The 14,907-nt window shown below is 45.9% G+C and overlaps 1 protein-coding gene across 6 annotated transcripts in view; it reads right to left on the bottom strand.

The window, feature by feature from the left end:
- Positions 1–227: 227 nt before the first annotated feature.
- LDLRAD4 (low density lipoprotein receptor class A domain containing 4) overlaps positions 228–14,907 on the bottom strand; it is a 329,265-nt gene continuing 314,585 nt past the window's right edge. For all 6 annotated transcript variants that reach the window (XM_079783402.1, XM_079783404.1, XM_079783406.1 and 3 more), the window contains 2 exons: positions 1,989–2,042; positions 228–980 (listed from right to left, as the gene is read on the bottom strand). In XM_079783402.1, coding sequence (XP_079639528.1) covers positions 450–980; positions 1,989–2,042 — 585 coding nt within the window. In that variant the 3' untranslated portion in view covers positions 228–449. The remainder of the gene's footprint in view (positions 981–1,988; positions 2,043–14,907) is intronic.

Here is a 14,907-nt window from a genome sequence, read left to right as displayed (position 1 = left end):
CTGGCCAATTCTTCCCCATGATAATATATAATAATGCTTCCTTCTTTATTTAGTTAATTATAAATTTAAGGCCATTCTGGCCTCTTTCTCTGCAGTCTCCTTTCATAATTAAATAAATCAAATACCTCTGGGTTTTATTTCATGATATAGTCAAAGCACCCCTTTCTCTGTTCCCATGCCCCCCCTTTGCCAAAACCACCCCCCTCCCTCCCGACGCCTGCCCCCGAATAAACACTGTTGACGGTCAGACCGGATGGAAGTTTGTATTATTTCAGTCTGGTTTGCATGCAATTCCCCTGAAAGGAATCAGAAACAAAGACCACATTTGCATATTTGGTTTTACTTAGTTGTCGCACGTAAAACTGAACTCTGTGCCCGGGAGCGGAGGAGCTGTGCAGTCCTCCCCCGTCCTCGGTTTCTTCTTCTCCACTCAAGCGCATGCTGGAGGATCAGACGAGATTCCCAGGCTTCCTGTCCTTGCCCTGGATGGGCACCACAGTGCTCCCCGAGCTGTCGTGCTGAAGTGGCAGTCTGCCCCCGCTGTGCGTGTTGCTGTGCTGGTGATGGAAGAAGGAGGCTCCTGGGTAGTGGCCCATCACCTCGCTGTAGGTCGGGGGTGGCCCCTCCATCCTCCCGTTACTGCTGCAGGTGCTGGCACTTATGCCCGAATGGCTGCTGGGCGGGCATGGGCCCCCGTTGTACACAGAGATGTCTATCAAATCGCTGTCGAATATGGTCCGGTTGGGCGGGGCCCTCACAGATTCTCGGTTGAGTTCCATCTGCTGTTCGGGGTCCCTGAGCTGCAAGGTGCAGGGCCCCTGGTAAGGAGGCGGCTCCTCCCCGTCAGACAGGGAGATGGTGGGGGGAAGGTCAATCTCGTGCTGCACGTAGGGGTAGGTGGGCTGAAAGCGGCTGAACCGGTCCCTCTGGATAAAGGACGGGGCAGTAAACCTGTCCCGAGACCGTGGGGCATACATGATCTGCAAGGAAAAGAGCGAAGGTGTGAAGACATTCTTGGCTCTATAATGATCACAAACATGATGCTATAAGAACATTCCCACTTGGTCTGTGTTCTCAACCATCTGAAACATTTCCCCCTCCAACAAAACAGGAAAAGATTATCCCAGAAAAAATGTAGGTTTATTATTCCTCATGAGTTAGACCCCTCACCTTGCCAAACTGTAGTTTATCCAAGATGGTTCAACAATGGACAATGTGGTTAACTGAAAATGTGCGTTTAATGTGCGTTTAATGGGATTACTGCATATGCTATGTATGTGTTTTCCACTGGGCCAAGTGTGTGTGTGTGTGTATGTGTGTGTCCATCCATTGACTTCTCCCACACCAGTGGTCAGCAAACTCATTAGTCAACAGAGCCAAATATCAACAGAACAACGATTGAAATTTCTTTTGAGAGCCAAAAACCGACTTCTGCGCATGGGCCACAAAGTTTCAATCGCACTGTATGTGTGCGCCCGCATGTGGTATTTTGTGGAAGAGCCACATTCAAGGGGCCAAAGAGCCGCTTGTGGCTCACGAGCCGCAGTTTGCCGACCACTGTCCCACACCATATTTTTAAAATAAAGGCAAAAAATACTATGTTACTTTTAAGTCATTCTATTAAACTTGGAGATGTGGGAATGAATCATGCTATATTTATAAACTATGCCCACTTCTGCATAGCCTCATTGTTAGCAGCTTATGGGATCACGTACAGATCAGTGATTCTCAACCTGTTCTCTGTAGGGAGCTCTAGACTAGCACAAATAATCCCTAGGAGACTCTAAAAATCCCCTCCCCCACTTTAAAAACCAAAGTTATAGGCAAATGCCTTCATTTAAATGTTATTTCCTAATCTACACTGTCATACATTTGACGTTTCCACCTATTTTGTTGTAATGGCGTATTTCCCTCCTCCCCTCGCCCATCGCATCGGGTTGAGCAGCCATCTCCAGCCACCCACATCCCTCCCTTGTCCAACCCCTTACCTCCGAGCCACCAGGCTGAGGACCAGAGCTGTCTGAAGGCCACAGGCGCCCTTCCTGGCAGGGGTGGGAGGGGAACATCACAAGAAAATCATTAGTGTCATGCCGCAGCACCTAACATCAAGGAACCACACTCCTCTTGGACAGTAGCAGACCTGTTTAAGTCACAGAACAACAAAGAGCTGGTCCTTTCATCACACCGAAATTATTACAAAAACAATCTCCTGATCACACAAAAGGAGAATTGTGGCCAAAAGGAAAGTTAGAATGTACGTGTTTGACATACATTCCAAATGTCATCAAACCTTATTCAGTCACTGCCTAGATTTGGGTCGAGTCTGGGTCTTTAAGCTCTTTTGTTTGTTTGTCTTTTGTTAATTCTCACCAGAGGATATTTTTTCCATTGATTTTTTTTTTTTTTAGAGAGAGTGGAAGGGAGGAAGGGGGAGAAGAGAGACAGAGAGAAACATCAATGTGAGAGAGACACATCGACTGGTTGCCTCCTACACTTGCCCCAACCAGGGCCGGGGAAAGAACCTGCAACCCAGGTATGTGCCCCTGACTGGGAATCGAACCCGTGACCCTTCCGTGCTCAGGCAGACACTCTAACCACTGAGCACACCGGCCAGGGTTGGGCGATAAGCCCTTATGCAGGTGCGTGGCCCACGCCGGCATGCCAGGCAAGGCCCTTCTGAAGTGCGCTTTGAGGTAAGCAGCGGCCCAAGTCAGGCACCGCCCGCCACGCTGTGCTGTCACACTGAAAACAGAGGTTCCAACGCCTGGCTGGCCTTCGAGGGTCTGGCCAATTTATTCTTCAGTCCCTTCATTCCCAAGGCAGGTGTAACCTGACATCTACCTGTTTAACATCTTTGTTCAAAAGTGTTTGGCCAGACTGTCAAGGTGACAAGTTTTCCTAACACCATAAACTTGTTTACAAAGTACTTCAATATGTTTTCCCTTTTGAACCCAAACTGTTGGCAACGGTCTGTTGGGCTATTAGCGAAAGGCCTGTTATTGTCCTAAAGAGAAGAACATGGGCGAGCAGGAGCAGATGTCTGCATTTTTGGATTCCCAGGAATATTCATACATGACCTTGTGCCATCACTAAGCTTCCTGAAAACGTGAAAGCACCCACAAGTAGACCTGCAAGGTAAGACACCCCTAAGTCTCTCTCTTGTATTTTGTAGGCTAGCATTCTGATACAAACACCCCATTTGGACAACAGGGTGTTTGTCCAATACATACAACCGGATCCTATGGTCCTTGCAGAACAGCATGGACTCAGCAGCAAAAATAGGAACAGACCAGCAGTGTTTAGAGGAAGTTTGGGCTTAAGGTTTGACTATAAAATTATGTAATGGGCCATCATGGCTCTGGCCTGGCGACAGGTGACAGGCCTCATCAAATCTAAGGAAGTGGCTGAGCCACACCCACGGCAGCCCTGCACCAGGCCAAGGCAGCCTGCATAGCACCTCAGAGCCTGGGCTCCCCGGCACCAAGATGGACCATCACTGTAGTTCTGGGCCGTCACAGCAATTCTCATATTGAAACAACATACACACTCATCCTGGGATGTTTCTAAGACTCTGCCCTAGCTCCTCAATGAACACTCAATCTTACATTTCACCCAATTCACGTCAGTTATTAAATCCATTCAGCACTTTCTGGCCCTCCTCTCCCCTGGCTCCCAGCAGCACTGGACTCTCTCTTGTTGGCTCAGAGACATCACCCCTCCTGGTTCACACCCTGACTTCTCTGGCCACTTTCCTGCTCTTCGGGGGGTGCCCCTAACTCTGCATTTTGGTTGAATGTTGGGAGTTCCTGAGAGTCCTATCTGGGGCCCCTCTCCGCTCAGCGCAGTCTCCCTAGGCCACCTCATTCCCTCCACAGCTTATAGGACCGTCCATATGTGGTGTGTCCACATTGTGAATAATGCTGCTGTGAAGAAGGGTATACAAATCTCTCTTTGAATATCTGCTTTTAATTCTTTTGGATATATACCAAGGAGCAGAACTGCTGGATCATATGATAATTTAGGTTTAATTTTTTGAGGAGCCACCATACTGTTTTCAATAGTGGCAGATCCATTTTACATCCTGACCAGCGATGCACAGGGTTCCAATTTCTTCACATCTTTGCCAGCACTTCTTATTTTCTGTTTCTTTAATAATAGCCATCCCAGTGGGTATCTCATTATGGGTTTAAGTTGTGTATGATTAGTTTATTAAGTCAGGGTTCTCCAGAGAAACAGAATCAACAGGATGTGTAAACACACACACACACACTCTCTCTAGAGGCCCAGTGCACAAAATTTGTGCATGGGCGGCGCGGGGCGGGGGGGGGGGGGTGTCCCTCAGCCCAGCGTGCACCCTCTCCAATCTGGGACCCCTCGGGGGATGTCTGACTGCCGGTTTAGGCCCGATCCCCAACAGTCGGACATCCCTCTCGCAATCCAGGACCACTGGCTCCTAACCACTTACCTGCCTGCCTGCCTAATGCCCCCAACTGCCCTCCCCTGCTGGCCTGGTCGCCCCCAACTGCCCTCCCCTGCCAGCCTGATCTTGCTCCCAACTGCTCTCCGCTGCTGGCCTGATCACCCCTAACTGCCTCTGCCTCAGCCCCCAACACCATGACTTTGTCCGGAAGGAAATCGGATGTCTGGAATATGGCCAGTTGACCCGGTCTAATTAGCATATTACCCTTTTATTAGAATAGATAGATTACATAGGATAGGATTGCTTACATGGGGGTAAAAAGCCTTTTTCAGCAGGAGATGCTCTTGGCAGACAAAAATACATAACCCCTATATCTGGACTGATAGCCAGCCATATGCACTATACTGCCAAATTGGCTATTAAAAAATTGAACCGCTTTCTTACACCTTACACCAAACAGCTGTTGCCCTTAAAAGCCCTCCTCAGCCCCCACCTTAGGTTCTGCCTTCGCAGTTCACCCAGATTAGGTTATGATTGGCCAGTTTCTATGCCAGGCAGCATCAAAAGCTCTGCCTCCTAGGCAGCCATTAGCTTCTCGCAGTTCACCCAGATTTGTTTCTGACTGGACGGTTTCTATGCCAGTCAGCGTCAAAAGCTCCACTTCCTAGGCAGCCATTGGCTCCTATGGGAAATCTAGACTGGTCCCGCCTTCACGTCGGTGCTAGCCCTTCAGTCACGCCCCCAGTCCGCTACCGGGTGTATCTCTGGCTGCTCTGAGAAGCGGCACCTCAGGTCTGTGCTGGTGGCAATTTTAAATTCTCATTCCTGACCTAACCTTCGTACAGTGTGAGCTCTGTGAAGGCAAGCATTTGTCTTGTTCATTCTTAGTTCACTCATAGACTTTACCTGTGTCTATGCATCTATGCTAGCACAGCATGTTGACTGGTCGAATGGTCATTTCGGTCGTCATGGTCACTGCCTTTTTATAAATAGATAGATAGATAGATGATAGATAGATAGATAGATAGATAGATAGATAGATAGATAGATAGATAGATAGATATAGATATTATAGGAGCTGGCTCATGTGGTTATGGAGTCCCACAACCTGCTAGGTGCAAGATGGAGAGCCAGGAAAGCTGGTGGTATAGTTCAATCTGAGTCTGAAGGCCTGAAGACTACTGGTGTAAGTCTTAAAGTCCAAGAACCAGGAGCTCCAATATCAGAGGGCAAGAAAATAGAATGGCCCAGCTCAAGAAGAAAGAGAGATTTGCCTTCCTCCACCTTTTTGTTCCATTCTGGTCTTTGGGGAATTGGAAGATGCCATCCACACTAATGAAGACAGACTTTCTTCATTCAGTCTACTGAGTGAATGTTAATCTCTTCTGGAATTATTCTCCTAGAGACATCAGAAATAATGTTTTATCAGCCATCTGGGCATCTAAGCCCACTCGTGTTGACACGTAAAATTAGTCATCACAATTAGTGATACTGAGCTCTTTTCAGCTGGTTTTGTAGATTGTCTTTGTAAAAATGTCTATTCAAGTCCTTTGTCTATTTCGAAATTGGGTGGTTCATTATTTTGTTGTTGAGTTTTAGTTCTTTATATATTCTGAATATTAACCCCAATCAGATATATGATTTGCAAATATTTTCTCCCATTCTACCAGTGGCCTTTCACTCTCTTGATAGTGTCCTTTGACAAACCAATGTTTTCAATTTCTAAACATCAGTTTATTGTTTTTGTTTTGTTGCCTGTGCTTTTGGTGTCATATCCAAGAAATCATTGTCAAATCCAATGTCGTGAGTTTTCCCCCACTACTTTCTTTAAGAGTTTTAACTCTTACATTTAAGTTTTAGATCCATATTGAGTTCATTTTTTGAATATGGTGTAAGATATGGGTCCAGTGTCATTATTTTGCATGTGGATATCCAGTTTTCCCAGCACCATTTTCAAAAATACTGTCCTTTCTCCTTGAATAGTCTTGGCACCCTTGTCAAAAATCATTTGACCATATATGGGAAAGTTTATTGCTGATCTCTCTCTTCTATCTCATAGAAGAGAGAGATCGGCATTCTCTCTTCATGCCAATACTGTGCTGTTTTTGTTATTATAGCTTTGTAGTAAGTTTTAAAATCAGAAAGTGTGAAATATCCAACTTTGTTATTCTTTTTCAATATTACTTTTGCTACTTTGGGGTGGTGCTTCCTTGAGGTAGCACATGCATTTTAGGATGGACTTTTCTATTTCTGCAAGAAACATCATTGAGATTTTGATAGGGATTACACTAAATCTGTGGATTGCTTTAGTAGTACTGTCATCTTAACAATATCAGGCTTTTTAATCCATGAATAGATGGATCCATTTATTTGTATCTAATTTCTTTCGGCAACATTATACAATCATTAATATAATCTTTTACCCCCTTGGTTAGTTTATTCCTAAGTATTTTTTATGACATTATAAATTGGATTTTTAAAAAATTTCTATTTTGATTGTTCATTGTTAGTGTAAAGAAATGCAACTGATTTTTGCATGTTAATTTTGTATCCTGCAACTTTGTTAGATTTGTTTATTAGTTCTAGCAGGTATTCTTTGTTTGTTGGACTCTTCAGGGTTTCCTGCATGTAAGGACATGTCACATGTTTATAGGATCATTTTACTTTTTCCTTTATAGTTGGAATGCCTTTTATTTCTTTTTCTTGCCTAATTGCTCTGGCTAAAACTTCCAATAAATACTATGTTGAAAAGAAGTGGTAAAAGCATGCATCCTTGTCTTGTTCCTAATCTTAGAGAAACAGCTTTCAATCCTTCACCATTGAGTACAATGTGAATTGTGGGCTTTCCATAGGTGATCTTTATTATGTTGAGGTAATTTCCTTCCATCCTAGTTTGATGAATGTTTTTATCATGAAAAAGTGTTGTATTATGTCAAATATTTTTTCTGCATGATGTGGTGATCATGTAGTCCCCCCCCCCCCACTTCATTCTGTTAATGTGGTATATTACACTGATTTTTATATGTAAAACCATCCTTGCATTACAAAAATAAACCCCATTTAGTCATGGTGTATAATATTTTTAGTATGCTACCAAATTCAGTTTGCTAGTATTTTGTTGAGGATTTTTGCATCAATATTCATAAGGGATAATGGTTTTCTTTTCCTGTTGTGTCTGGCTTTGGTGTTAGGGTAATGCTAATTGACTAGAGTTTGAAAGTATTGGTGTCAATTCTTCTTCAGATGTTTGGTACAATTCACCAGTGAAGCCATCTGGTCTAGGGATTTTATTTGTTGGTAGGCTTTTGATTACTAATTCAATCTCCTTAATAGTTACAGATCTATTCAGATGTTCTATTTTTTCATGATTCAGTCTTAGTAAGGTGTGTTTCTAGGAATCTGTCCATTTCATCTAGGTTATTCAATTTGTTGACATACAATTATTCATAGCACTCTCTTATAATCTTTTTTATTTCTATATCTCTTGGATCTTTTTCTACCCAAAGGATAGGTTTATAGCTGTGGCCATGATTTACTGGCACTTCCACTGTGAGCTATGGCTGAAGCCTGGGCCCTTGGGTCCATGTGGGAGGCCACTCCCATAGCCTAAACCTTCTTGGTTTTATGCTCTCAGCTAAACTCTCCTTTCCACACATCAAAGACCACAGACAAGATCATCAGATTTGGGGACTGAAAACATCAATATGATGTTTTCCAAACTGTGAGATGCAACCTCTCAGAGAGTTAGAAAATCAATTTAAGTAGGTCACAGCCAGAATTTGAAAAATGAAACAGAATGGAAAATATCGTTGTCTGTAAGTACTGTTTGGTGAAAGTTTTTCCTTAGTTGTGCATATGAGTATTGTAGATTGTGGTATAAAATGTGTCTCTACTGTTATTCTTGGTCAAAAACAATCTGAAGGTCTCTGATCTAAGCCAATTATTCCTCACTTTATATGGGAGGAAACTGAGGCCCCAAAAGGGTACATTACTCACTGAAGGTGACAGTTAGTTTGTGGTAAAGCAAGGCCATTGGTGGATATTTTGGTGTCCACTCAAGGGTTCCTCCCAATGAATGAATGTATTGTACAGCTTCAGATATTTGGAAATCTATTTTTCTTCTTGTCCCAGGGTGAGAATTTCCAAGTATAGGTAAAACTGATCTTTAGGTATTCAGCAACAAAACACCTTTGCCTTCTAAATAAAATCAATTTTCTTTATTTTCTTCCCTTTCCTAATGCAATCTCTCTACTATCCAATGCTTTATAGTATTACTATCATTTCCACCCTAGATGGCAGTAACAGCTTAGATGTAAAGGCAATACCTCCTCTGTGTATGTCAATGACTACGTTCTCTCCAGCATTTCCCCTTTTATTCCTCCTTGGAAATCCATCATCAGATTTCTCAAGACTCAATATTTCCCTCCCAACTCTACTCAATCTAGGGCACGTCCCTTAAGAGAAAGATAAATTATCCAGGAAGGTATGTGGGGAAGAGAAGAAAGGGAATCCTTTATATTTCCAGAATAATACAATAGATCAGGGAGGTCTATAGGCCCCACGGAGCAAGGAGAAAAGGAGCTGTGCAGGTGCCTCTCCCGGGCTCAGTGCTGGAGGAGAGTGAGCAATTTCAGACTTCACTGGAAACCAGCCTGGGGGTCAGAAAGCTCAGGGCAACAGGGACATGTGCAACCACACACCATCAGCCCAGGTGGGCACAATCATCTCCTTTAGGGCGTGAGAGGAAGCTAAGGCACAGCCTGAATGCTTTCCCCAAGATCATAGAACCACAACCCGGCTACCTCCCTTGGCATCTCTGACAGCTCTGGGGAGCCTCCCTAACAGGTGGCACTCAGAATTAGAATAATTTAGAAAAGGGTTTCCCCCTCAGAACAACTTTCAAGAACGAAGTAAAAACAAACAAAAGAAAAAAACCATTATTATTGGATTATTAATGCTAATGCCTATTTAAAAGATTATTAAAATTTTATGGTTCATAAAATTTTTAATTAATTCTGCTTAAAAATCTCATTTTAGCATGCTCTGGCCACAATACAAACCATGCTCAAGCGAGTTCCCTGGGGAGCCTACAGATGCTCAGGACATCATTGGAACTGTCTTCAGCATTCACGTATGTGAGCAGAGGCTGTTTTTTAGTTGTAAAAATAATACGTAAATTCATTTTTACCATAAACATTTTATTTTACTTTATTTTTTTTTATGATAAGCCGCTTACCATAAACATTTTAACAACACAGACCAAATTCCTTTTGTCCACTTCCTCCCATCCTGGCTCCTCCGCTGAGGAAGCCATCAGTTTATGTGGGTCCTTCCTGACCTTTCTCTACAGGATCAGTTTGTAACTTGGGCAACATCATTTTTACTAACTGAGTCACACTTGGCTTTGCAGCAAAATTGTATAATTTATTGTATAATGTTAAATTCATAACATTTAACTCTAGATGGATTTTGGTTGGTACCAAAAAAATAAATCAAATCCATCTTCAGAGAGCAAATGAGAAAAAGGAAGACTTGCCATTATTGAAAATTTAAAAAAATTTTCCCAAAAATGAACTGCAAACTCTGAGGGTAATTTCAAAACTGTTGTGAGCAATGTCAACATAAGCAGAAGGACTCTTTGAGCTCCTCACATGGTTTCAAGACAAATCTTGGCTATTAAGAAGGCCTGCCTACTTTTGTTCGCGTAGGAATCACTGGTGACAGCTATGGCCCAGCATCCTTAGCCAATTTTTGCCAACAAGTTGGCCTTCTGTTTCTCTTACTTGAAGGGAACATTCTCATTTTGAAGCTGTTGAAATTATCAACTTTTTTTCCCCCTAAATTATCAACTTTCTATCTTTAACTATACACACTGAAGGGTAAACCTGATAAATGACCAATCTGGCAGCTTGACTATGTTAACACCCTCGCTCATTCAGAGAGAGAAACAGCATGGCTGATGGTAGGAAGCCTGTGCTTGGAGTTTGCATTAGGAACTGACCTGCCCCTTGCAGTCCCCTCCACACTTGGAAATGCAGTTTCGGGGCTCATGAATCATGGAGAATTATTATTGAACACAGTTGACAACAAATGGCCCTGGTCTTATGGCCCAGCAACAATCTGCCTCACCCACGGGAAACTGTTGCCTGGCATCTTTCATGCAGCCCCGATGCTAAATGATGCACATGGCTCTCTTCTCCTTGGTCTAGAGAGACATACCTACTATAATTGCATCTTCAAGCCTGTTAGTTCATTGTTTGGGTACCTTACTGAATGAAAACAGTTTATTTCTGTCATTTTAGAAATGCTTTTCTAAACGCAGATGAAGTCGGGAGAAATGAGAAAAGGCAGGTGTACAGGGGTCTAGCTCTTCAGTCACAGTGGTAATGAACCCTGTGTGTGGTGACTCCCCGACCCCCTATGTCCTTCACTGGACCTCAGGACACAGCCCGTGGGCTTTTCCAGCTCTGCGGGCCCCGAGCCCAGTGGGATAGGTTCCTGAACCACTTCTCAGAGGTGACCAGAACTGTCCATCCTTGGGCCACCCCTGCTCCCAAGGCCAACAGAAAGGAGCCCACAGCCAACTCTGCCCTCTTGGCCACAGACTCTAGCCACAGAGAGGAGGGCCCTGCCCCGGGAGATGACGGGACAGCAAGAGCCAGGGACAAGCACGCCAGGCTGGTGCGGGAAATGCTCTACTCCGCTGGTCCAGACGCACTTGGTTGAACTCCTAATCTTGCAGGAATGACCTTTATGCCCACAAAGAAGTGTTCTCCCATTTTTCTGGAAACCAGTGGCCCTCTACGTTTTATTCTTACCCTTGTGAAAAAGGCGTGAGCACAGAAGAATATTTTCTCTAAAAACAATTACACAGAGAGATGGGACCACAGCAAAAGGTGGGCACCCGCCTATCTTGAGTGGCAGCTGCTCTGCAGCCCCCGGCTGGGGGCGCCAGGCAGGCACAGAGGACAGTGTGGCCTGAATCCAAGAAAAGATGTAACTACAATATTTATGTGAAATCTCATTTGCACAAGTTCGATCAAGTTTTGTCAAAACACCCTGTGGGGCAAACCACACACACTGGCCACACCCCAGGCCAAATCTACAACTTCTGCCGAGAGCGTCCGGGTGTAGACTTCCCCATACCAGGGCACTATGGACTCAAAGAACCCAAGTTTCTGTCCCAACAGGCTGGTGGCTGCAGTCCTGGTCCTCCTTGCCAAAAGCTGGGAGAAAGAACAAATGGCCTCCTGGCCGGCGCCCCCACGGCGCTGGCGTAGCACAGGCTGTGCTCAGGGCCTGCCTGGCGCTGCTGTCTCCACAGGGGGCCCAGGCACCCGTATTGTCACTATTGATTGGATCCCTGCAGCCATTGGTAATGAAGAAATGCCCGACGGGACCCCTTTTGTTAATTTTTAATTGAAATTGTTGTTTATAGGTCACAATGGCTGAATAAACACAATTACATATGGTTCAAACTAAGTAAAATGTTCTTCTTTTGCTGCTGATCCTCAGCAATTGGCTGGCCACCTTGGCCTTGCCCACTGTCCACTGTGCCCTGGGCTGGCCAGGCGGGTTAAGCCAGCCCCGCGGGCTGGGTACAGGGTGTTAGAGAAGGCCGCTCGGGCCTCCGCCAGCTGTGGCAAGAAAGGCTTGTGTAACCTTCTCTCAGGGTTGTGTCTGGATTATTTATGCCCCTTTATTGTCTTCCTGTTACTTGGTGGGCTAAGGTAACGAATAATAATCTAGAAAGCCTCAAAGCTCCAAAATCACACAAACCAGGCTCTGAAAAAGCAGCCTGGGCTACCTCAGAAAGAACACGTCAGGCTTCCATCACAAGCCCACTCACTGCTGTTTGCCGTTATTTAAAGCATTCACTGTTCCTGCAATTTCATTTTCATTCAGAAACGGCTGCTTCCACTACCGTCAGAGCCAGCGCTGTCCCACCCCCTGGGCTCCCCGGAACAGCGCCTCAGGGACACTGTGGGATGCAAGCTGACCAGCCTCAGCCAAGGCCAACGCCATCCAGTCCTCCCGTGGGCAGAGGGGACCTGGCAAGAGAGGGTGTTCTTCCAGCAGGCAGTGCCGGAGCGAGAAGGGAGGAAACCAGGAGAGAGGTGCTGCATGAGGAAGACGGGGTGTGATGAAGTCAGGCATGAGGGCATCATACAAAGAAAACCTTCCAGAATCCGGACAAGCCTGGACAACTGGTCCAACCCACCATTTTCCAGAAGACTCTGTGAAAACCAGGGGTGTTCGGAGTTACTGAGACCCTACCTTATTAACCTGCCTTGCTTCTGGTTCGGTGGGAAGCCCATTAGGGAGGAGAGGGGCAGCTTGACCAAAACACGTAGTGAAGTTTACTCAGCCAGATCGTAACATCTACATGCTCAGCAAGCCTCCTTCTCAGCACAAACCCAACTGTTGTCTTTGATTTCTCCATCCTGACTATCAAGTCTTCCGGCAGAAATAGATAGAAATAAATTTAACCAACAGTGTTCAGCCAAATTACCTAGACGTCGATACATTAGATGCCCAACCCTTCTCGCAGCATCTAAAATAAATATACCTTTTACAAACATGCTTAGGGAGACCTCAGATAGTTCTAGAACAAATGGGCCCCCAGAAGTAAGTGGGTCCCAGCAATACACAGGCTCACCCACAGGGAGGCCAGCAGTGGGGACCCACACCCACAAGCTGCTAACCAGCTGGGTGCAGCAGCCCCTGCCACTCAGGCCCCTGGGATGGCAGGATTTAGATGCTGACAAAGTGAAAGGCACTCAGGGGCTCTGACGACAGGCACGAAACCACATGCACAGCAGTCACCGCAAACACCTATCCATCTTCACCACCGGGCGCAAATCTGCACCACGCCCAGGGGAGCCCAGAGGCCATCACTCGTGCTTTATCAGTGAGGGCAGGGCCTTCCCCATCACCAGCCAAGCCCGGACCTAGCAGTCACCTTGGGATGTGGAGGGAGAGCCACCTTCCTGGAGGGGCAACATGAAAGTGCCCATGCCGAGTCCTCATGCCCCATCCCAAATCCCTGCTACAGTTTATATCCACTTGATACACACACCAATGGCCACTGCAGTGAGACTGAGAAAATGCCAGTTAGCATTAGCTTAGTGGATGCCGCTGATGGTGATGGGGGCAGGGCAAGGGCAGAGCGTGGCAAGGACACGTTGCATTGCTTCTTCATTATCCTGGGCAGTGCCTGGCTCCTGTCCAGTGGATGACCGAGTGAAAGGAGGCAGAAGCCGCTGGAGGGAAACTACTCCCAAGGCAGAGTCCTAGACGAGGACCGTCTTGAACAGGCAATTTCTCTGTGGACCCCCAACATTTTCTGCCGAGCTGCTGGGGAGTGTTCACTCTGTGGAAGCCATGAGAGACCCACTTATATTAACAGGCATCCTCTTCAACAGCGAAGTGCCCTGGGAAGGGTGGCTGGCATCTAGTACCCGGTAAGATCAGGGCTCCCCACTCAGCACTGCTGACATTTGGGGTCAGATCATTTTTGTTGTGGGGCTGCCCTCTGCATTGCAAGATGTTTAGAGCATCTCTGTAGCAACTCCCTGACTTGAGTTGACCAAAACACGTCCCTGAAATCGTCAAATGTCCCCTAGAGGGCAAATCACCGCTGGTTGGGGACATGAGTGGGAATGAATCCGACTGCTCTCCCGGTGCTGCATGAAGGGCATTGGCATTTCTAAGTAGGTAATTGGGAGGCAAGAAGCCTGGTGAGGAAGCACCTTCCTGAGCCAAAGGACCGCACGTGAGATTTCTGAGTCCAGGAGAGAAGTCAAGTTGCTTCCTCGCCCTCTCTCCTCTCTTGACTATAAACTAGGCTAATGGTCCTAGTCATGACATGGAGCTACAGTCTGGGCCTGAATTGTCTTGGGCCCTGTGTAAAAACTCCATCTTGAGCTTGTGAAACGTTGAACAGAGCCCATTGCTAAGCTGCACAATATCCACATCCCCATTTTATTGGGAAGGAAAATTCAAGCCTTGGGAAGCAACAGCACTCATATTGAGCTCCCAGGGGCAAAACTTTCCAGCGTTTATTAACGAAATTAGACACAGACGGTGATCAAGACCTCTGCGGACACGATCTTAGTACTGATTACCTTCACTTGCCATGCAGTGTGTGGCCCTGGAGGAACCTCTGAAAGTCACTTCATCGCTTTCTTGATTTCGAGAACAGGAGGCCCTGCTACCCGCGGGGACCCACTTCCAAATGAAACAGAACACACATCCCAAGTAAAACCACACTTGCATTTTTGATTTTCTCTTTTTGTAAAATTGTTTTCCTGCCACCCCTCTTTGCTGGTCCTTACGCAGAGTGACTGTCTGTGTGCTGACCTGGCAGGGAGCTCCCAGTCTGGGGACAGAGACCAGTGAGCAGGCGCTAAGGCAACAATGGCTGGGGACAGTGAGAGGAGGCCTGGCCAGGTCTGTGCTGAGGTGTGGAGGAAGGAGCCACCTCT

This window comes from Cnephaeus nilssonii (genome assembly GCF_951640355.1).
Source record: "Cnephaeus nilssonii genome assembly, chromosome: 11".
NCBI lineage: Eukaryota > Metazoa > Chordata > Mammalia > Chiroptera > Vespertilionidae > Cnephaeus > Cnephaeus nilssonii.
The sequence above is the reverse complement of the archived record's forward strand: the minus strand, read 5'-3'. Positions and strand labels throughout refer to the sequence as shown.